The sequence below is a fragment of the Boeremia exigua genome, assembly GCF_020726555.1.
Source record: "Boeremia exigua strain MPI-SDFR-AT-0100 chromosome Unknown C7974scaffold_7, whole genome shotgun sequence".
NCBI classification, from domain to species: Eukaryota; Fungi; Ascomycota; class Dothideomycetes; order Pleosporales; family Didymellaceae; genus Boeremia; species Boeremia exigua.
The window spans coordinates 265,149-285,842 of record NW_025763524.1 but is presented as its reverse complement, the minus strand read 5'-3'; the positions used below and the strand labels follow the sequence as shown (position 1 = coordinate 285,842).

General features: G+C 56.1%; 10 protein-coding genes across 10 annotated transcripts; 6 read left to right on the top strand and 4 right to left on the bottom strand.

Moving 5' to 3' along the window:
* Positions 1–305: 305 nt before the first annotated feature.
* Positions 306–1,394, top strand: C7974DRAFT_196164 (CAP domain-containing protein). Its single transcript, XM_046136696.1, has 3 exons — positions 306–737; positions 787–1,036; positions 1,083–1,394. Exons 1-3 carry the CDS (start codon positions 486–488, stop codon positions 1,214–1,216), a joined length of 636 nt encoding a protein of 211 aa, XP_045995982.1. The 5' UTR covers positions 306–485; the 3' UTR covers positions 1,217–1,394.
* Positions 1,395–1,572: 178 nt separating this feature from the next.
* C7974DRAFT_313535 (thioredoxin-like protein) lies at positions 1,573–2,327 on the bottom strand (the record flags this gene model as incomplete). The annotated part of the gene is made up of 2 exons (XM_046138415.1): positions 1,573–2,209; positions 2,278–2,327. 2 exons carry the CDS (start codon positions 2,325–2,327, stop codon positions 1,573–1,575), a joined length of 687 nt encoding a protein of 228 aa, XP_045995981.1.
* Positions 2,328–2,756: 429 nt separating this feature from the next.
* C7974DRAFT_413730 (uncharacterized protein) lies at positions 2,757–4,333 on the bottom strand (the record flags this gene model as incomplete). Its single annotated transcript, XM_046143752.1, has 6 exons — positions 2,757–2,779; positions 2,830–3,903; positions 3,956–3,975; positions 4,028–4,122; positions 4,211–4,243; positions 4,298–4,333. The coding sequence occupies 6 exons, from the start codon at positions 4,331–4,333 to the stop codon at positions 2,757–2,759; spliced, it is 1,281 nt and encodes a 426-aa protein (XP_045995980.1).
* A 550-nt stretch (positions 4,334–4,883) lies between these two features.
* C7974DRAFT_463762 (pyridoxal phosphate-dependent transferase) lies at positions 4,884–6,712 on the top strand (the record flags this gene model as incomplete). The annotated part of the gene is made up of 4 exons (XM_046146245.1): positions 4,884–4,904; positions 5,002–5,149; positions 5,208–6,031; positions 6,082–6,712. The coding sequence occupies 4 exons, from the start codon at positions 4,884–4,886 to the stop codon at positions 6,502–6,504; spliced, it is 1,416 nt and encodes a 471-aa protein (XP_045995979.1). The 3' UTR covers positions 6,505–6,712.
* A 31-nt stretch (positions 6,713–6,743) lies between these two features.
* On the top strand, positions 6,744–9,198 carry C7974DRAFT_196078 (UEV domain-containing protein). Its single transcript, XM_046136694.1, has 5 exons — positions 6,744–6,963; positions 7,012–7,099; positions 7,169–7,407; positions 7,485–8,783; positions 8,833–9,198. Exons 1-5 carry the CDS (start codon positions 6,910–6,912, stop codon positions 8,926–8,928), a joined length of 1,776 nt encoding a protein of 591 aa, XP_045995978.1. The 5' UTR covers positions 6,744–6,909; the 3' UTR covers positions 8,929–9,198.
* Positions 9,138–10,870, top strand: C7974DRAFT_196106 (uncharacterized protein). Its single transcript, XM_046136695.1, has one exon. The coding sequence runs from the start codon at positions 9,468–9,470 to the stop codon at positions 10,776–10,778; it is 1,311 nt and encodes a 436-aa protein (XP_045995977.1). The 5' UTR covers positions 9,138–9,467; the 3' UTR covers positions 10,779–10,870.
* A 980-nt stretch (positions 10,871–11,850) lies between these two features.
* On the bottom strand, positions 11,851–13,007 carry C7974DRAFT_395582 (P-loop containing nucleoside triphosphate hydrolase protein). Its single transcript, XM_046141999.1, has 2 exons — positions 12,796–13,007; positions 11,851–12,745 (listed from the first exon to the last, which is right to left on the bottom strand). The coding sequence occupies exons 1-2, from the start codon at positions 12,935–12,937 to the stop codon at positions 12,009–12,011; spliced, it is 879 nt and encodes a 292-aa protein (XP_045995976.1). The 5' UTR covers positions 12,938–13,007; the 3' UTR covers positions 11,851–12,008.
* Positions 13,008–13,910: 903 nt separating this feature from the next.
* C7974DRAFT_455104 (uncharacterized protein) lies at positions 13,911–14,663 on the top strand (the record flags this gene model as incomplete). Its single annotated transcript, XM_046145950.1, has 3 exons — positions 13,911–13,992; positions 14,051–14,140; positions 14,192–14,663. The coding sequence occupies 3 exons, from the start codon at positions 13,911–13,913 to the stop codon at positions 14,437–14,439; spliced, it is 420 nt and encodes a 139-aa protein (XP_045995975.1). The 3' UTR covers positions 14,440–14,663.
* Positions 14,664–14,741: 78 nt separating this feature from the next.
* Positions 14,742–18,877, bottom strand: C7974DRAFT_376744 (uncharacterized protein; the record flags this gene model as incomplete). The annotated part of the gene is made up of 8 exons (XM_046140296.1): positions 14,742–15,735; positions 15,792–16,022; positions 16,070–16,367; positions 16,463–17,249; positions 17,331–17,625; positions 17,665–17,756; positions 18,030–18,359; positions 18,482–18,877. The coding sequence occupies 8 exons, from the start codon at positions 18,875–18,877 to the stop codon at positions 14,742–14,744; spliced, it is 3,423 nt and encodes a 1,140-aa protein (XP_045995974.1).
* Positions 18,878–19,323: 446 nt separating this feature from the next.
* On the top strand, positions 19,324–20,553 carry C7974DRAFT_196058 (uncharacterized protein). The gene has a single exon (XM_046136693.1). It carries the CDS (start codon positions 19,769–19,771, stop codon positions 20,519–20,521), a length of 753 nt encoding a protein of 250 aa, XP_045995973.1. The 5' UTR covers positions 19,324–19,768; the 3' UTR covers positions 20,522–20,553.
* The last annotated feature ends 141 nt before the right edge of the window (positions 20,554–20,694 follow it).

The window sequence follows — 20,694 nt, the reverse complement described above, 5'->3', positions numbered from 1 at the left end:
GAAGTTACAAACGAGCTAGCCATCACCAGGCACGAAAGCACCGCGACACAAGCCGGTAAATCCGGTGGGCTGATTCGATGCATCGTCGCTTCAGAGTCAACAGTATCGTATCGTGCTGGGTGCATCCGTTCCTTTGGTCATATTGCAATATGTCTATCTGTACTTGCCGCTGCCCTTCACTTTTCTATATGTTCTGACGCTGCGGACGAGTACACAGGTCCACGGCAGGCAAGTGAAGGTAGGCGCGCCTCGCCCACACGTGTACCCCAGTGCATGGGCCACTCTCCGTATAAATACACCGCTACCCTGCCCTTCCACTTTCTCCATCTTTTCCATTCGCGCTCCTCACTGCAGTCACTCTTTGGTCCCGCCACCTACGTGCACAACATCCTCGAGCAATTGCACAATCTTACCTACACCCTCCGTTCTCCGAGATACCCATATTCATCCACGTTGGTCGTTCCTTACGAACAACGTCACTAGACATGAAGCTTTTCGCTACACTCGCTACCCTGCTTGCTGCTACTGCAGTCGCTGCGCCCGCTCATGATGTCCAGCCCCGTGATCTCTACAACGACGATGCTCCTCACGCTGAGGACCCCAACTTCATCAGTGCCGTGATGCGCGCTCACTGGTACTGGCGCCGCCTTCACTGCGCCCAGGATCTGGTCTGGGACCAAGACCTTGCTGATACTGCGCGCCGCGACGTCTCCAAGTGCGGCGACAAGCCTGAGCACGTAAGCCGCAGCATTCTTTCCGCTTGGCTTGCCCGGCTGATTTGTACAGTTGCGTTCTGGCAGCAACCTCTCGTCACAGCAGCCAGCTCCGCAGAACTATGCGGAATGGATCGAGTTCGCTCGCACCGCCTCTCACGGTTGGCACGAGGAGGAGACCAAGTACCCTTACGATCGCCCCTACTACGACGACGCTTGGGGCCACTTCACGCAGATGGTGTGGCGCAACACTACCCGCATCGGCTGCGCTCTCGGCAACTGCCACCCGGAGAACGTGCAGTGGCCTGCCCGCTTCTACTGCTGTAAGTGATACTGAAGCTGTGCATGGGCAGAGACTGACTGTGACAGACTACGAATTCGTCGGCAATAACATTGCAGCCGGCCAGTTCGAGGCTCAAGTCTGGGGTCCAGTCTGCGGAGACCCTTCCGCCGGCGAGGTCACAAAGCGTGCGGAGATCAGCTACGACTGGACTCGCAAGTGATTCTTGCTTCTAGTTGCGACGCTTTGGTCCACTCGAGCACGTCGCTGATATCCCTCCATGCAAGATATACTCGGCGATGATAGCTACCAGTATAGCCACCGCAATTGGTACTTTGGTACGGGCAGTGCCGCTTGTTTGCTTGCGAATTTCCACAATACGGCTGCATCTCTCAAGGGTCATCTCTTACGGCGTATCTGGGCGAGCTACCTTTTACTATCGTTATCAACGAAGACCAACGACAGAATTACTTCGGTCATGGACATGCAGTAGCTTAGCCTTGCAGGTGTACACTTGGGTCTAAATGATTTGTTACATTTGATGAATCTTCTTGATCTCTTCTTGCCCACCGAACGGCGCTACATCGCCTCCTTGACCACCTGCTTCAAGATCTTCTCATATTCTCCGACCTCCTTTGCCCCGATAAGCGTGAAATCCCTCCTCCGCCCCTCAAACACAACGTAGGGCACGCTGTCTACCCCATTCCCAGTCTGCTCCTGCACTGCCATGCGCGTCTCCACCGCATGCACGCCCTCATCCCGCGCCACCCTTTCCGCCTCCTCCCCACTCAACCCCGCCGCAAGACACACCTCGACCAGCGTCGCATTACTACTCGGATGTGCCCCCTGCTCAAAATACATGCTGTACGCCTTCCCGAGCCCCTCGAGCGCAGCCTCCGGCCCACGCGTGGCCTGCACGTACTGGAGCACGCGGTGGGCGGGGAATGAATTCGCAATGTCCCCGCTGGCAAAGTCAAACGCGATGCCCTCGTCCTTGCCCAGCGCGGACATGTAAGCGGCGTATTTCTCGAATCGCGCCTCGGAACCACTGTATTTCTCGTCGCGGTACCAGGCGTGTTTATCGGTGCCTTGGCGCGGGAACGACGGGTAGAGCTGGTAGGGTGCAATGTGCAGGGTAAAGGTCACGGGCGATGCGGGGTTGGTGGTGCGGTGGGTGGCGAGGGCGCGGCGGAGGCGCGCGAGCGCTATGTATGTCCTAGGCGCGTCAGAGGGGTGGTGTGAGGCGATGGGGATGTGTGGGGGTAGGGCGCGGGCGGGGCGCACCAGGGACATATGGTGTCGAGGGTGAATGTGATGGTGGAGTCGTAGCCCATGGCGGCGGCGGCGACGACGACGGCGGGAAGGTCCGACGATGATGTGCGTGTGTAGAGCTTCCAGTGTGGATCTGGAAAACGAGATGGTGGTGGTAAAGGGTCATGGAGAGTCGTGTCTGCATGTAGCCGAGCTGGTGGAGATATGTCGTATCGCCGACAACGTCATGCGGGGAGGTCGGTGGATCTGCGCTAGGATAGAGATGCCGAGATGTGGCTGAACGGGAGACGGCCGTGGACGACACGACAAGCACGAAGCCATGGCACAAAGAGGGCATGTGGGTGGAAGTATTAATATGTAGTCTGAAGTGTAAGCAATGCAGCGCGTCTACCATGATGCACTCGCGCGGGCTCGTCTACTCAACTCGGCTCCAGCAAACAGAACAACAGGTATCGTTATGGGAACAGCAATATATTCCGCCGATGCAACGCCTAATTCAGCTTCACGTAATTACCTGATGTGTGTTAGCAATGTGGGCTCTGGAAGTGTGGGTGGATTACGAACCTGGGAACTGCCCCGACTTGCCCCGGACCTTGCCTGTCCACCACTCGTTCTCGTTCTGCGTCCGCGTGATGATCTCAACGATGTCGCCAGCCAGGAAACTCAGGTCGCCTTCGGACTGCGCTTCAAAGTCGTACAGCGCAGTGCAGGTTTCTGCGGCGGGCATGCCACTCAGGCGCGAAGGCTTTGGTTTTGGCGGTGGTGGAGCGCCCTTTGCCTTCGCGGCGGAGCCCCAGGACCCTTGCGATAATGTCGGCGACTTTAGGTCTCCGACGACGCCGGACGCGCCGGGAGTGTATGGTGGCGGGGGCGCCTCTTCGGAGATTGAAGCGCGGCCAGGCTTTGCCTCGTTCGCCTTGGCTTCCTGCGCTTTTGTTGCGTACTTGGATACGCCTGGCCGCCCAGCTCCTGGGCCCGTGCGGCCGCCTGTGGTCTTGAACTTGACGACTGATAGCTTTTCTGCCTCTGCCTGAATGTCTCCTCGCTTCTTCTCGTAGGCAGCCTCAATGTCCAGCTCCAGGTCAAAGTAGCCAATGTCCAGCCGCTGCATGCGCTCGTGCAGAGTGTAGAAGACGTTCAGCTGCATGTAGTAGAAGGACTGGAAGAGAGGCTGGATGAACTCTCTTTCCAGTGCAAACAGCTTCGGCAGCTCGTCCTTGAGGAGATCGTTGAAGTAGATGTAGTCCTGCGTGGCCTGCTCGACGTCGTTCTCGGCACGGTACATGGCCTTCTCGTCCTTGAGCGTCTTGTCTTTCTTGTCCTGCAGCTTCTTGAGGGCTGTGCGATGACGGTCGTAGTCGAGCTGCTTGTGGTCGCGCTTGGCGCCCAGCTTTCGCACGGCTTTGATGATGTCGAGCAGCTGGTTCGCAGGCGAGATGACGCGGGACTCGATCATCTCAAGCTCGGGCTTGAGCGTCTCCTGCAGTTCTCCGACGACCTCCTGGTACTGTTCGCAGGCCTCGATGCCGGCGGTGTTGCCTTCGTCGTGGAACGAGGTGGGGTCCGACATTCGTCCGGAGATGGGTTTGTAGACCTCGGCGATGGCCTTGGAGAACTCGATCTGATGTGTGAGCATGCCTAGGCGGGGTGTTGTTAGCAGGAGGCAGGGCGTGGGCCGGGGCATGCGCACCATTTATGGCCTCGAAATACCTGTGGTGGGTTAGTCGCGGGCGGACAGGGAGCATGCGTGCAGGCGGCGTACTTCTTGGACTCTTCGTGCAGCTTCTTCGTCTCCTTCTCCAGCTCGGTGAAGCGGCGCTCGGCATCGATGTAGATGGCATCCTTTGTGATCTCGCCCTGCAGACGTGTTAGCGCGTGGGGCGGGCGCGCGGAGGACGGCGCATGGCGGCAGCGAGAGCGCGGCGGGTGCGGGCTGGGGACGTACGATGTTGAACTTCTGCTTGAACGTCTGCGGCGTCTGGGGGGCTCGTCAGCGACACGGCGCAGGGCGGGGCGCGGCGGGCAGGCATACTCTCACGACCGACTTGGTCAGCCCCTTCCAGGACATGGCGGCGGGAGCAGCGGGTTAGAGTGCGGTGCGCGGGCGGGGGGTCAGAGTGCAATGCACAGGCAGGGCGGCGTGGCACGGCGGGAGCGGGTGGGCGCAAGGACGAGCAGCATAAAGAGGAGAGTGGGCGATGGCGCAGGCAGCTGGTGGGTTAAGCGGGTCTTGTCCGTCACTACCGCGCTCTCGGACTACTGACGTCGTTCGCGGCGCGCTCAGCCACATCCGGGCGCTGGTACTGTGGCAAGGCGCGCCGCGGGGATGGCCTCGCTCTCGCAGCAGCCCTCGCAGCAGCCCTCGCGCGCTGAGCAGCGCCGTGGACGCCGTGCAGCCGCCGCCGCCCGGTCCAAAGCAGCGCTGGCAGCATGGCGACGGCGGCGCAGAGCCCTCAGCACGCTGTGCGCCCCGCTGTGCAGCGCGCGCCCGACTGATCCGGGCGCAGCTCGCCTCGGCGCTCGCATCATGCTAGCTCCGCTCTGGCTGTCGAAAGTTGCGGCCGGCACCCGCACCTGTGCCCGCCGCCCACCACCACCACCACTACCACCACCGCACCATGTCGAGCATCGCCCCCACCGTTGCGCGACAGGCGCTGCGCATCGCGGCGCGGCGCTACCCCCGCGGCCAGCGCCCGCTCCCCGCTGCGCGCGGCCGCCCGCTGCTACGTCTCCGAGTCCAAGGCGCACAACGCCACCGTCAACGTCGACACGACCATCCAGGCCGAGAAGAAGGCCTTCCTGCGCCAGACGGGCGAGCAGCCCGCCGACGCGACCATGCCGACCACGGGCATGTCCACCGACGCCATGATGAGCCCGACTGCTGGTGCGTGCCGCCTCCCGCGCGACGTCACTGCCTGACTGCGTGATATTGACTCCCCCAGGCATCCTGAAGCAAGCCACCGTCATGGACCAGGGCTCGCGGCCCATCTACCTGGACATGCAGGCCACCACCCCCATGGACCCGCGTGTCGTCGACGCCCAGATGCCCTTCATGACCGGCCTCTACGGTAACCCGCACTCGCGCACCCACGCCTACGGCTGGGAGACGGACAAGGCCGTCGAGGACGCCCGCGCCCACATTGCCGCCCTCATCGGTGCCGACCCCAAGGAGATCATCTTCACCAGCGGCGCCACCGAGAGCAACAACATGAGCATCAAGGGCGTCGCCCGCTTCTTCAAGCGCTCCGGCAAGAAGAACCACATCATCACCGCCCAGACCGAGCACAAGTGCGTGCTGGACAGCTGCAGGCACTTGCAGGACGAGGGCTTCCAGGTCACCTACCTGCCCGTGCAGAGCAACGGCCTCGTCGACCTGGCCCAGCTCGAGGCTGCCATGCGCCCCGAGACCATGCTCGTCAGCATCATGACCGTCAACAACGAGATTGGCGTCGTGCAGCCCATGGAGGAGATTGGCAAGCTGTGCCGCTCCAAGAAGATCTTCTTCCACACCGACGCCGCCCAGGCCGTTGGCAAGATCCCCCTGGATGTGAACAAGATGAACGTCGACCTGATGTCCATTTCCGGCCACAAGATCTACGGGCCCATGGGCATCGGCGCGTGCTACGTGCGAAGACGGCCCAGGGTCAGGCTTGATCCCATCATCAGCGGAGGTGGCCAGGAGCGTGGTCTGCGAAGTGGCACCATTGCACCAGCTCTCGTTATCGGCTTTGGCGAGGCTGCCCGGATTTGCAAGGAGGAGATGGAGGTATGTTTATATTCTCGAGATGGTCCACACGATCGCTAACGCATTCCTAGTACGACACCAAGCGCATCACCGCTCTGTCGAATCGTCTCCTCGAAGGCCTGCTTGCCATGGAGCACACCACACTCAACGGCGACCGCGAGCGTCACTATGCTGGTTGCGTGAACGTCTCGTTCGCCTACGTTGAGGGCGAGTCACTGCTCATGGCCCTCAAGGACATTGCGCTGTCTTCTGGCAGTGCTTGCACATCAGCCTCGCTGGAACCCAGCTACGTCCTTCGTGCTCTTGGCAGCAGCGACGAGAGTGCCCACAGCAGTATCAGATTTGGAATTGGGCGCTTCACCACAGATGCGGAGATTGATTACGTTCTCAAGGCCGTGCAGGAGCGTGTCACATTCCTCCGCGAGCTCAGTCCGCTGTGGGAGTTGGTACAGGAGGGTGTCGATCTCGACACGATTGAGTGGAGCCAGCACTGAGTGATAAATTGAGGATACCCGGAGGATTCATGTATATTATAGGGGCGTATTTGGTCGCGAGAGAGGGATGAGGCGCACGCTCGCTGAGGCGTAAATGAACAAACCTAGTCCATACTGCGGCTAAAGCCAGGACATTTGTGATGTGCTAGTTTTGGCTACTTGTTGATGTTGGCGGTTGAACAGTTGATGCTGTGAAGGGATCAGCGTGAGAAGTATGGGTTTGGTCGCCTTTGCACCGTCTCAAAACTCCCAGGTGCACAAGTCCAGCTATTACCAGCCTTGCATGCAGATTCATCGGCCATGATCAGACAGTAGCACTGGCAAAGCAGGCGGTGGCCCTTGGCGCAGGCACAACACGTCCCGAGGTTGTGTTCCACGGCAGAGCTCCCCCACCAGACCTCGAACATGGCCGGCGTTCCGGAAACAACGCTCAACTGGCTGTACAGCGTCCTGACCAGCGTAGGCGTCCGTCTATGACCTCGCAGCCGCGGGCTTACCTGTTGCCAGAACTACACAGACGTCAATCGCACCTATCACGACGCAACAGAGGCCCTCTCCCACTACCCGTCGCTGTCGGTGCGCACCGACGTCTACAGTACGTAACGCGACGCGCAACTCGCCGCTGGGCACTGCCCGCGAGGCGCACTGCGACTGACCAGCTCAGCATACGACAACGGCGCTTCCAACCTCCTGCTCAACCTCAGCGGCACGCTGCCGGTGACGTTCCGCGGCGCAACATATGGCTTCCCGGTCGCGGTGTGGGTGCCTTACGCCTACCCGCGCGAGTCCCCCATTGTGTACATCAAGCCCGACAAAGACATGCTGGTGCGGCCCGGCCAGCATGTGAGCGGCGACGGGAGGGTCTACCACCCCTATCTGGCACAGTGGGCCAAGTACTGGGATGTGAGTACTGTGTGTGCCGGCGCACAGCAGCCGCGGGCACCGCTGGCCAGCATGGGCCTTGGCTGACGACTGCGCAGAAGTCCACCTTGTTCGACTTTCTTGCTGTGCTGCGAGGCGTCTTTGCGAAAGAGCCCCCGGTGCGCTCGAGACAGCCGCAGCCGCAGCCCCCGCCCGCGCAACAGGGCCCGCCGCCCGTCCCCCCGCCTCCAGCGGAGTATCGCCAGCCGTTGCACAGCACACCAGGCCCGTCAGCATCCCCGGGCGCCTCCCGCCCCTCGCAAGCGCCCCCAGCGCCTCCTCCCAAGCCGCCAAAGCCAAACGAACCGCTCCGCCCGACGCCCCAGCCGCAGAGCGATCGATACTCGCAACCGCCTCCGCTGCCTCCGCACCCGCCGCAACAACAGCTGCCGCCACATCAGCCGCAACGGAGCAGCTACGGGACGCCGCCAGGCTGGCAACAGCATGGACCTCCATTCGCCCACGGCGCTCCATCGCGACAAGGGAGCCACGACACCAGCCCGGCGACACCACTCTCGTACAACCCACAGCCCCAGGCACAGGCGCAGGCACAGGCACAAGGCTTCACTCCTGCGCCGTATGGGACGGGAAGCCCTGTCAGTCCCATCTCGCCCCAGGGGCAACGGCAAGCGTCTAGCTTTGGAAGACAAGCGCCCCCGCAGCCCCCCGCCAACGGCGCGCCTCCACAGCAGTACGCTGGTCAGCCGGGCGCTCCTCAACCTTACGGACATCCCTCATCAGTGCAGCAGCAGTACCGACCACCGCCGCAGCAGTACCCGCCGCAGCATCCTCAACAATACCAGCAGTATCAACAGCCACCACCGCAACAAGCCCCACCGCAGCCCAAGCCAGCACCTCCTGTCAATCTCCTCGACGACTCGCTCGAGGTAACATTGCCGTCTCAAGGAGGCAGACAGACATCTCTGCCAGTACCTCCCGTACCACCAAACCCGCAGAAAGATGCCCTCTTGACAGCTCTCGGTCAGGCTCTTGCCTCGCAGACACGCCAGGTAGTGGCCTCGAACCAGACTGCTGTGGCCCCACTTCGGGCACAACAACAGGCGTTGCAAAATGCATACTCACGGCTACAAGCCGAACTGGGCGAACTGCAGCAATTGGACGCGGTCTTAGCTTCTAACGAGCAGATTCTGAAGGGCGCAATGGTAGATGCGGACCGCGCCATGGATGATGCGCGTAGAAGACACGCACCGGACGTCGACGACGTGCTCGTGGCACCTACAGTAGTTGGACAACAGCTGTATGCGCTCGCAGCCGAGGAGCGAGGAATCGCCGATGCGCTGTTCGTTTTGGGTAGAGCGCTCGACAAGGGGAGGGTCACAGCAGATGTTTTTGTCAAGGTAAGATCCACGGCATTGAGATGATAATTCCATGCTGACGGCTCCACAGCAAACGCGGAGCCTAGCTCGAGAGCAATTCTTGAAGAAGGCGTTGATCAAAAAGATAGCCAGGGGTATGGCACTGGACGAATACCAGATGCGGTGAAGTCTGTGGCAAGATTTGCCCACCTGTTTTTGGTCCAGGCAGACACGAGCACATGACATAGCTCTGACTGTGCTTGCAGCCATCATGCCACGATTGTACCAAGGTCCGTCGTCCAGACCTGATAGGGTGTCTGTTTTGTGCCGCACTCACGAGCCGCGACCATACACTGCTGAAAGCCCGACGGGGATTTAGCGGAGAGGTCCGAAAAGTATTGAACGCAGCTAAGCCTCTGGAACCTAGATGTTTTCGCTGCTTGACTGATGGTGAGGTCTGGATAAACTCGAGGTGTGGATGCGACGATCGATCAGGTACGAGCGCACGGTCGCTGCACATTGGCCTAAATTAAGTTATCTATCGCCAAATCCGCGTCTAGCGTCAGGCAACCATTGCGCCAGTTTCGCGGCAAAGCAGACAAAGGAGCGTCAATTGTCGCGCAATTTCTTACTTCTCATCTGTTGCATCCCCCTCTTCTGACACTCGTTTTTCAACTATCACGCGACTTTCGCGTAGCCATTCGCTTGAATATCTCTCCGTTGATAATGTCTACACCACAAGCTGCACCCACGTCGCATGCGCCGCAGATTACAACTACCTCCCCATTGGGACACACAGCAGCGGTCCCTAACTCGCCTGTCGCGCACACCAATATGCTAGCGCATCCTACTGCAGCCACACCAGCTCCTACATCGAGTGCGCCTACAACTACTCCATCGGCCGTACCAAACCCAGTGACCCCAGCCCCGGCCGCCTCTGCTGAGCCAGAGAGTTTGTCCTACAATGAGCAACTCAATGCTGCTGACCGTCTCTGGAAGTTTAAGATGGCCCTGACACTTGCCCTTTTTCTTGTTGATATCATTGGCATCGGCTGTGTAGCATGGGCCATCAGTGAGGGTGGCAGAATGACATCCGACTACGGCTACGGCTGGGACAGGTCCTGGGCTCTGCCATGGGGTTTAATCACCTTTTCCATATCTGCGGTATGGTGCGCCCTGTGCATAATCCTGTTCATCGTCCGCAAGCGCCCAGTCCACCCTGGCCTGCGCGTCACCATGGACCTGCTTCTTTGGCTGGGCTTCATTTTTACCGCCCTTCTCACCATGGTCGCCCTTTTTGACGTACTTTACTGGGGCGAAGACGGCACGCTGGGCTATTCTGAAGGCTGGAACACGAGGGACGGCGATTATGTCCTCCAGAGGAACAACACCTGGTCATGGGTGCAAGACACTGACTACTCGGGTGTGACGTACGAGCGTGTTTGCAACGGCTCGTCGTCCAATTACTATTATTCCTCCGGCGAGCCTAGGTTTCAGAACTGCGCCGAAATGGACGCCTACGTCAATCTGCTGTGGAGCGAGAAGCCGAATCGCGCACGCGTCGAGCTCACAGCTGTCGTGTGCCAGTGGCTCGGTGTAGTCTGGCACTTTGCGCTTTTCGTATGGGCATGTGTCAACTGCCACAAGTACCGCCGCACCAAAGTGTCCACGGATGCGGAGAAGCTCGCAGCGGGCATCGTCCAAACCATGGTCCAGAACGGTGCCCTCGTACCGCCGCCAGGCCAGGGGCAAATGACACCATCATGGCAGCACGTGTATCAACCGTTGCCGAGCCAGTCGAACAGCTTCTCGGGTCAGGGCGGCTATGCCATGCAGGGACAATATCACCCAGTGGCTCCTCAGATGGGCGGGCAGGGCATGCAGCAGATGTATATGAGGGGGCAGCAACCACCTGTTGCTGGTGAGCAGCCGCCTCCTCTTCTACCGCCCCGACCCGAACAGACGCACGCCGGGCCCAGCAATGAGAAAGCCCCCGTTCCGGGCGTTGCAAATAGTTACTATGAGCCAGGCCGGTAATGGGGCGGCTTGGGCGGTTGGATCGGATGAAGCGATGATTGAAATTGTGGCTGAAGAAATGCTTCAGCAGCGATGAACCTGTACTTGATATATACCCCCTACATCAGCGATAGAGCATGATATAATCACGACTAATAGAGTGGCCCCCGTGTAATCGAGCAGATGGCACTTGTCCAGAAGTCTTCAATTGCTTAGACTCGAGACTTGTATATGTAAAACCGCCGATGGGGTCGAATCGCCCTCCTCACTCTCTAACGTAATAGAACCTCTCGCGGCCAGCAACGAAAGATATCCTCCACGCTGCCGCAGCGCGAAGCCTCTGTTGGCATCATTCAAAAATGACTCTGGACATATATTCGACCAGCGAAAACGCGACTTCATTCTAACCGACTCAAGATCCAGGGTTGGAATTTCAGATGACAACAGTAGCCTCGGCTATTTGACTGGAAATCCCTGGGCTCACGTATGAATCCAGGGTTTTCGGTGCTGAATTGCACATTCTCCAGGCACTTCCAATGTTCCTGGGCTCCCGCTGGAACATCGTCCCCCCCCCCCCCCCCCCCTTAGTCGGCACAGTCGTAAATGCGCCATCAATGGCCTCGGAATCTGTCTCCAAAGTACCCGTCAGATCATTGGGCTCTCTATTACGCGACTTATTTCAAGAATTTGCCTTGTTTTTTGGGGGCCTAAGGCCTACTCTGCTTCACGGTGGGGGCCATCGTTGTCTCGAGCCACGCAATATACGAGCGCATGTATTTATCCAGGAAGGTCAACGTTCGAAGCATCGCAAGTCTGTATCTCGACGTACAACCAGGTCTCTTTCGCTGACCTATTACTGCAGAGCAACCATGCGATGTTTATTCCAGACGTTGAAATCTTCGGGTTCTAGATGGTCAGCGTTCGAACCAGTTGGTGACACTTGCTCAGTCTGGACAATGCAGAGCTTCGAGGCAGACTCAGAGAATCGCGCAAACGAGAATTGTCATGCTTGGCAGATTCGTTTCAACATTGCAGAACATTGGACCGAACTGCCTTGCCGTGGATAACAACTCATAACATATAGCACAAACAGTACAATAGTCTTGTGGAATTGATTCTTGCTCTAGTTCGTGTTGAATTCTGAAATGGGGTATCCTTGTTGAGAAGCCTCTTAACGCCTGTTGAAACCCAGCGGTCTGCGTTGTTGAAGCAGACCCGCTGCACCTCTTGACCGCATTCTATGTCATCCCTCTACTCTTTATCGATCTTCTTCTCGGCACCGTACCCGCCCTTGCCCTCGAGATTCTGGTATGTCTTGCCCTCGGAGCGAGGAGCATTCCTCCCGTTTCTAGGACCTCTCTCGTCGAGATCTTCTTGCAGCCAGTTGAGCACAAGCTCACCGAGCTGACTGTTTCCAGACAGTACTCTGGAATCGGGATCGTTCTTCACACCCATGTCCTCAATGCTACCCCACTTCTTCACCTTCCCTAGCGACATATGAACAAGGTGCGTGGGCCACGACGCAAGGTTGTCCAAGATATGTGTTGCGTACACGATGGTGCATGGTCGTTCATTGGTCTCCTTCTTGAGGAAAGCCAAGAAGTTTGATCGCGACAGCAAGTCAAGATCAACGGTGATCTCGTCGAGGAGGAGGATTGTCCATGGTCGCAGGAGACCCATTGCTAATTGTACTCGCCTCCTCTCGCCGTCAGAGACAGCGTGCATGCGCCACGTCAGGTCGATGTCCAGCACCTGGACTAGTTCCTCGCATCGCTCGGAGTAGTATTTGCCGCCGACTGAGTTCAGGAGGGTAACGACGTCAATGTCTGTGCGAACGATGGGGTTGAGAACCCATTCGAGGCCGAGGTAGGTGACGCCCTCGAGACCGTGCTTGAAAGGGTCGACGCCTGCGATAGCCACGGTATCGGCGGGGGCCATGCGTTTGCCCGAGAGTAGGCGCAGAAGGGTCGTTTTACCGGCACCGTTAGCTACTCTTTGTCAGTCACTGCATCAAGAAACGACATGCATGGTCTTCTACCTCCGATCAACAGTGTTCTGCTGCCCGGCGGCAGGTCAAGGAAGACGTCTTGCAGGCCGCTGGAACCATCGGGGAAGGCATAGCTCAGCTTCTTCACGTCGATTGAGGGCGCGAGCTTCTGTCCGTTGGTGACGTTGGACATTGTATCGGAAATGTTTGCTAGTATTTGAGGTAGGTCGCGAAGACCACGCAGCGGTACGTTACATTTTGTATTGTAGACTAACGTGAGGTGGGGACTTCGCGCACGCCGATGACAACATCAGATGCCGAACTGAGCTAGTGCCGCATTCGGAAGGTCTCGCCATTACGTTCTCACCTCCCCTGCTCGGCACTTCAACATTGGCTCATCTACTATGTAGAGAGCTGGTTTCAGTAGTGGGATGTGCAGCGTGTCCCACCCTAAGTGTACTTCAGCACGCACGCTGCCCTTTGTCCAATCATTTGACCAACACTTGCCCGACCACCCGCAGTGTGCACAAAGATTTTTGACTGTTGTACCTAAGTGTCGAGGATGTCAATGATTTCAAAATAGCATTCTGGGTGCTGGTGAAAGCTGCATACTCCTAAATGCGACACTGCCTTGGCACGCACGATGTGTAACAATGGTACATTTAGTCTAGAATAAAGGTCATAAGATCTAGGAATGGTAGATTTCAAGAATGTATTCCATACCATCTGAACGATTATTTGCATTGCTTATGCTTGCATTGTTCTTACTCGTTCGTCTGTTGTTTGTTGTTCAACATACCCATCTCCACATCCATCACGTGCAGTAAAATTCAACGTGCAATACGTTAAGCTTCCCTTTACGATCAAGAAGGCTGTCGTCCTTCTGGCCGTCCTAGAAGCCATAGTTCTGTTGATTCACTGACACCGCAAGTAGCTTCTCGAGCTGAAAATGCGCCAATATATCCTCCCTGAATGTTTCTTCACTCCTGCTGTCGGCTGCTTCGCTGCTTGGCTTCAAGCAAAGCTGCCGTTTCTAGTTGCAAACTTAGGCAACCGCGATTCACTTGGGCTAGGCAATTGCGCGGTGAAGTGAAAGACTCTTGTTGCCAGAGCTCTACGCACCTTTTGCTCATCTCCACTTTGCTTCCGTACACGGTATCGCCACAATGTCACCACCAAGCTTCTGGTTCGGCCTTTGGATCGGCATGTGTCTGATCTCTTATACGGGCTCGATGTGGAGCTACCCAGGTCAGTCGAAATTTGTATCCTCTGTACCTGCACTGACACGCGCTTTCGGAACGTACAGTATATGCTATATTCATCGTGTATGCTATCACACTGTACCTCAAAGTTCGCCGAATTATGCTTCACGGCAAAGCGATCCGCAAGACCAAAGGTATTATCCTCACCTCTACTCACATGGTTGCTGACTTACGCGTTTATTCAGAGCTCGCACGGGCAGTCTACCCAGATTACACGATGTCCGACGTCGTATTCCTCAAGGCCGGCATGCATAGCCCATACCCAGGCTCTCACCACTGGTTTGCCGGCATCTCAGCCTTGGATGCGCCGGCAGAGGACTGCATGTTGGTCAAGATGCGAACGCCTGCTCCGTCCAAAGGCGAAGCGCTTGTTGAGCTACAGCAGTTTCTGGAACGTGAGCTCAGGGCGGCAAGGCCCAAGCGGAAGAATTGAGCGCAGCGTGCTCTAGCCGAGGCCGAGGGACGTGAGAGAACGTGTAACTGGACGAACACTTGGAAGTTTGTTTCAAGGTCTTAGGCCGTGTTACGAGAGATGTGACAGGTGGTTTTGTAGGCACTACACGTAGCTTCCTCAAGCTTCAAATCAGATCGCCCGAACCTGGCATTTCCCTTCTACCTAGGCAAATCGTTTGGCCGTGACCCAATCCAACATGCGTGATAATCAAGGCAGTTCAGGTTGAAAGGCACTCCCGCGCGCATCATCCAACGATTGGCAGTGTCTAGGTTCCGAGAGATCTAGCCACCAGTCAAGCACAGGCCATCAATCGTCCTCTTCGTGCCGGCCATTGGCGCGGGTGCACGCAAGTCCTGTGTTGGAAACGAGGTAAAGGAGAGTGGCTGCAATGCCCTTTGGACCTGGACCCCTCCACCGTTTGGTGATGCCAAATTCGCTGCGGCGATGCCCGCATGGGCCAGAGGAAAGATACTATCAATTTGTATCAGTCTGCTATTCATCTCGGCGGCGTCATTCTGCCATTGAGCAAGTGACTTGTGATAGAAGTGATGAATCTTTTGTTTCGCCAAAGTGTAGGAAGTGCCAGCGCTTCTGTCTGTGGTGCATACGTATTCTTCGTACGGTTTGGCGAAGTTTTCAAGATATTTTCGTACTTCTCCGGTATATGTGAATCGCGCAACAATCTGCGTCGGACTCGATATGAACGCAGCCATGGCCTGGCATGGCTGACAAGTGCAGAGTGTGCCGCTGCGACTGGAGTAAGGTCCTCCGGGTCTATCAACATAACTCTGTGGGCGACGCGCCCAATCACGGGGCTCTTGCGGCCTGGAACGACCGCTATGGCCCAGAACAGCGTCTATGACCGAAATGATGAAAGGCCTTGTTGAGTCAGCCAGGGTTGGATCGTTAATCCAGGAGATCATGCCCGCAAGTCTACTAAGAAGGTCAAACCATGGTCTCCAATTGCTCCATTCGGTTGACATGGGATTTGGGACGTCTGGCAAAGATGCAATGATCAGTCTCGTAGCTTCTCTGGGCAGGCCAAATCTCAAGTAGTTATCAATGAGTGTCAGCACGTTATTCAGATGCGCGCTGTTGTGCCCACTGATGAGATCTTCGGCCCTCAGCTTCACTACCTCAGTTGCTGCATCAGCTAGTCTCTCGTACGCAGGCTTCACAACAAGTTCAAAGGGTATGCTGTCGTTTGCACCAACGAGTTGTAGAAAGTGCAAGAGACTTTCACGATGGACTTGTCCTTGGATGACCGGGATGACTCTATTCGCATAGATATGTCAGTGTGTCTCTTAAGCCAGATGACAAATTTTACTTACGTCTCAAGATACGTGTCCTGGGCAATGTATGGAATAAGATACAAGAGAGCTCCTGCGTCTTCCATGGAAAACAAGGTCACAGTACGGACGACACGATTGAGTCGTGCGATCTTCCACTCTTTGAAAGCTGGAATGCTTGCTGATGGAAGAAAAATATCAATGACATCAAGGGCGCAACGCTCTACTTTTGCAGAGGTATAAGTTGAGGCGGGTGAAATGGGCGTCTCAAGCCTGAAGGTTGTCAGTACTGTCATTTAGTAACACTTGTGTCTTGGTACCAGCTGGTCCACACATCCTCTTTGCCGATTGAGAGCTCTCTTGCAATGTGTGCTTTAGTCATCCCAAACAACTCGGGCGATTCAGTCCACGCTGGATTTATAATCACGCTGCGAAGCTCCTCGCCGATGATTTGACTCATGTTGTTCGTGTGACACAGTTCGGAAACTAGGTCAAAGAGTCTAACGTACTTCAGACCTGCTTCGCGTGGACGATTGTAGTTGACCATTCCAGCAATATAGGGCCGTCGCACAATATACCACCCTGTACACGGCTCTTTTCCCCAAGTTCTGTCAGAACCTTTCCCATGATCGTAGCAAGATGCTTCGCGTGTGCCGTTATTAGAACAGTACTATCTTTGAGTATGAGGTTGTACAGTATTGTCAGATTCCCACACATATCACCGTGTGCGCTTGATATCCTTCGAAAAAGATCGTCCCTTCGCATCATGACGAGCACTGAGTCGTGATAACGAAAGGTTGCAGGCATGTTTTCGTTGCCTGTATACTCTCCCTCGTCTTCGCTATCAGCAGCTCGGTCGCCATGCAGATGGTCCATATCTGCCAGAATACTGGCAGGATCTACAGGGCTAATAAATATCGGGATTTCCAGTCCGGAAGGTAATTTTGCATCACGGAGGAGGAAACTAACTTCCTCTTCCTCCTCCTCTTCTTCTTCCTCTCCATAGACGCCCCCATAGTAGTTCCTTTCACGACTCTGCTCCGTCATTCGAGCGAGGAACCAGTATATACCATTCTTATTGCAGAGTTGTGCAAGAGTGAGACCTTTGGCGGCGTCTGGCCCTTTGAGACTCTGCAAAGAGAGATCGGCGGTATATTTGTGCTCCAGCGGGTATACTAGATACTCCGAATCAATATGACGCCGACTCCAAGCCTGGAGGGTTTGTTCAAACTTCGACATGTTCTGGTCAAGAGTAGCTGCAGATTGCTGTGGCTGTGGCTGGTCCTGGACCAGATTATAGGTGAGCACAAGCCTGTGACCAGATGTCACCGGCTTGATTTCATGCTGCACGTCGGAGTACCAAGCGAGCACAGTAAGATCGAAGGCAGAGGTATGGGCGGTTTCTAAGGTCCGCTCGTTGCTAGCGTGTACTAAGCGCACCTCGCCACCGGTGTGCTCGGAGGGCAAGCACACCACAAGGGTTCCGAACATACCCGGCGCCTTCTCGGTGTCTCAATGAGGTTTAAAAAATGCTCCTTCTTCGTAGAGCAACAATTTGTACGGTTGGGCGTTCGCTTTGACCTGCACCCCAAGGCCTTGGATAGCCTGCGACACCAGCTGCTGGAGGGCAAACTGCCATTTGGGGTTACAACACTCGAATTCTGTCAGATCTAGGTCCCAAGTCTTCCTCACGCTCTCGTCGACAAGTGTTTCATCGCCTTTGCCAAAAGGAGATTTTTTGGAGACGCTTGCAATCGCTTTAGCATCTCGGATCGAGAGAGGAAGGCCGACGGTTCCTAGCCCTTTGATGAATAGCCCAGGGTTGTGCGGATGATCAGATTGAGTGATGAATGCGAACTTCCCGTCGTACCGGATGCTGTTCAAACATGCTTTCAACTCATTCTGCCATGCCTACCTCTTGTTTGTCCCGTCCCCACGATTTGCAAAATTATTGTCTGCGTCCTCAATTTCAAGTTGGCGCTCATTTTCCGACTCGTCGCTGCTGATCTCGACAACGTTGTCGCTCATACTCACTAACGTGATGGACAGGTGTGAAGGTGCGGTGCTTCGTGGAAGTAGCAATTTGCCCCGCAAAAGAAACACGCTAGCGAGTGGTTAAACGTGGATCAGACGCGACCGAAGTGCCATCCGCTGTAGACGTGTCGAAATATGATGACGTAGCGTCAGTATGATGTGCGGCTGTCACAGAGATGAATGCGTGAGACTGGGGGCAGTATTGGATTTGTGAGTTTGTAATCTATGTAAATCTCGGCAACGTACTGTAGCAAGAGCCGGGCCGTTCTCACACCATTCCGAACACTCTTGCCATGCACTCGTGCTTGCTGTCCGCTGGCAACAGGCGACTACTGTGAACTGTGCCACGAGATGATGGGTCCTTGTCGTGGATCGTTTTTGAGACTGTCCCTGGCGAAGACTTTTCTGAAAGGTCCCGGTGTATATGCTGCTTCTTAAAAATCCCTCGAGCGAGTTGAATACTTGCTTCACAGCCTTCAATACTGGTGGTAGATCGCTCGACCTGGGATCGTTCTTTCGCTCGGGATTCTCCAGAGTGACACTTGACTTGCTTTCGCTGTCTTGTTCTGGCGGAAACTATAACTTGAGATCGAGGGAGCGGCTTCACACCAGTGATCTTGTGCTGCAGGACAGCGTGTAGTCTCGAACCAGAGAAATCGCGGACCTTCCTAAAATCTCCACATCAGCGGTGGCTTCACAGAGAAGTCATTCGCTGGAGGCTTCAGAACAGAAAGCTTCGCCCAGCCCCGCCTGTAGCCTTCACCATGACCCCAGCCCCTCCAAATATACTGCGTCTTCATCTGGTTACCATAACCGCACTCTCCGGAGCTATCCTCTTTGTACATGACCATGCCGACAGCAGGCTGCGAGGATTGCTTGTCGTTGCGCCAGCGCTCCACTGCGAGATCTAAGGGCAGAAGATCGGAATGGTAGTTGACGTTTATGTGCCTGTTGATTGCGTAGTAATGGTAGACGCTGACTGCAGAGTCATTGGGCCAGCTGGGATCAGGTCTACGCGCGACATCAGGGTCAAATTTGTAGATGATAGTGTCGCCGCGCGCGTCGAGGTAACGATGGAATTCTATCGGCGCCATGGTTGCGATGCTGCGGTAGCGATAGTAGGTGACCGAGAGGCTGGTTGGTCGATTGATAGAACGTGCGGTGTGGCAAAGATTTTTGACCAGTTGGAGGGAAGCACAGGTTGTTGTGTGTTTAACACAGGTGAGCTTAGATGCGGTGGTCGTACGTAGGTAGCGACAGGCAACATACAGAGCAGTCCGTGCCCGGTGTGAAAGTGACACCAGGCCCTCAGGCTGCTTTCACTCTGAAAGCGCAACCGTGGATCATCAAGGCACGCTCCTTCCAATATTGCATATGGCAGATGATGCGTTGGGAGCCTCTACGATTGCCGCTGCTGCCTGCTGTTAGCAAATATAGAAACTGCGTCTGACTATCACAGTACGAAACACTCTCCGAGCTCTCCGACCATTACGAATTCAGGCACACAGTCGCTACGCAAACAGCGTTACTTACTCTCACTACCTTCTCTATCATCAGCAATACAACTGCATAACCTAATGAAATTTCCCCCAGAGTGTTTTCAGCTGTTGCTGCCTGAGGCTGCTGAATATGACCAGCACCGTACGTACAATACGATTATTGCGCACTCGCATTGTCTCGGTGAAGGCTAGGTGCTACAAAATGAGCGGGTTTTTTGGGAGATCCATCCAACTCAATATGCACAAATTTCGAACATCTGGCGGTTGAGCCAACAAGGCGACTGGGCTACTTCCAATGGTGCGCCGCGTGAAGTTGGTCGGTCTGGATCAGTGGAGGTTGCAACAGTCGCAGATGAGTCGCAGGAGACCCCTTGGAGCGCAGAAAGAGTCCAGGAATACCGCGAAAGGCATCATCGCCTCCAAGCACATGGTGTCGGTGCCGACAATGCTCGGATTCGGCTCGACCATCTTCGCGCACTCTGCGCCATGGTATCATCCAACCTGATGCTCTGGAAGAACCCCAGGTACGATGACCTGCGACGCTTCGCGGAGGTGCCAGAGATTGCAACACCCTCATGGCTAGGCCCTGCGTACCGAGAGTCTCCGCGATCTCTTTCAATGGATGCAACGGCGTGGATGTACCGAGATGCCTCAGCAACCCCCTTGACAGGACGGAACACTTTTCGGGATAAACGGACGCTGCGCTTTGCACCCTCTGACAAGGCTCCGAAAAGCTCAAAATGGCGTAGTTGGAAAAGTCGCCTTTTCTGCCGAAAGAGCCAACAAGCACGGGTCCCAGGCTTCGTGAGCGCGGCGGAACGCTCTCAACCCTCGAGAAGACCTCGCAGCCCGACGAGAGGAAAGAGACCGCAGCCAGACCAGGGCGGCTTAACTGAGCACCTGGGCGAGAGTCGAAGATATCGAGACATAGTGGAGAGGGCTTGGCGGGGGGTAGAGGTCCTGAGAGCAAAGCGCGACGTTAGGCAGGAAGGGGAGGCTGTGATTGAGAGCATGGTGCCTGGAGTCAAGGGCGAGACAAGTGTTGGCATCAAAGAGGCAGGCATCACGGACGGTGGACAGGACGAGGTTGTGAAGAAGCGAAGGAAGAGAGACGTTGCAACGACGATCCTCAGAGCAGTGTTCGGCTTTCCGCCTCAGTCCTGTGGGTGTTGCACTTTGGCTTCGGCGTCGGTGGCAGCAAAGGGCGGCGATGCACGGGGAAGAGCGAGGGAAGTGTAGATGTGGCAGACTAGCAGAATGCAATCTTGCTGCGCTCCTTCAGACTCCGGGAGCGAAGTACGTAAGCACCAAATATGTAATGGCATCTACATGGCGGTGACGTGCGCAAACAGGGCGGCGCTGCGCACGGTCTGTGGAGCGGCGCGCCGAAGGCTTATGTGCAGTGCTGACAG

Bases quoted from the DNA above. Each gene is read 5' to 3' on its own strand.
- C7974DRAFT_196078 (XM_046136694.1), top strand. From the start codon at position 6,910: ATGGCCGGCGTTCCGGAAACAACGCTCAACTGGCTGTACAGCGTCCTG. The intron at 7,408-7,484 runs GTGAGTACTGTG...ACGACTGCGCAG, and splicing joins AGTGGGCCAAGTACTGGGAT to AAGTCCACCTTGTTCGACTT. The intron at 8,784-8,832 runs GTAAGATCCACG...ACGGCTCCACAG, and splicing joins CAGCAGATGTTTTTGTCAAG to CAAACGCGGAGCCTAGCTCG.
- C7974DRAFT_196058 (XM_046136693.1), top strand. From the start codon at position 19,769: ATGGTATCATCCAACCTGATGCTCTGGAAGAACCCCAGGTACGATGAC.
- C7974DRAFT_395582 (XM_046141999.1), bottom strand. From the start codon at position 12,937: ATGTCCAACGTCACCAACGGACAGAAGCTCGCGCCCTCAATCGACGTG. The intron at 12,746-12,795 runs GTAGAAGACCAT...GACAAAGAGTAG, and splicing joins CAGAACACTGTTGATCGGAG to CTAACGGTGCCGGTAAAACG.
- C7974DRAFT_196164 (XM_046136696.1), top strand. From the start codon at position 486: ATGAAGCTTTTCGCTACACTCGCTACCCTGCTTGCTGCTACTGCAGTC. The intron at 738-786 runs GTAAGCCGCAGC...TGATTTGTACAG, and splicing joins GCGGCGACAAGCCTGAGCAC to TTGCGTTCTGGCAGCAACCT. The intron at 1,037-1,082 runs GTAAGTGATACT...TGACTGTGACAG, and splicing joins GCCTGCCCGCTTCTACTGCT to ACTACGAATTCGTCGGCAAT.
- C7974DRAFT_196106 (XM_046136695.1), top strand. From the start codon at position 9,468: ATGTCTACACCACAAGCTGCACCCACGTCGCATGCGCCGCAGATTACA.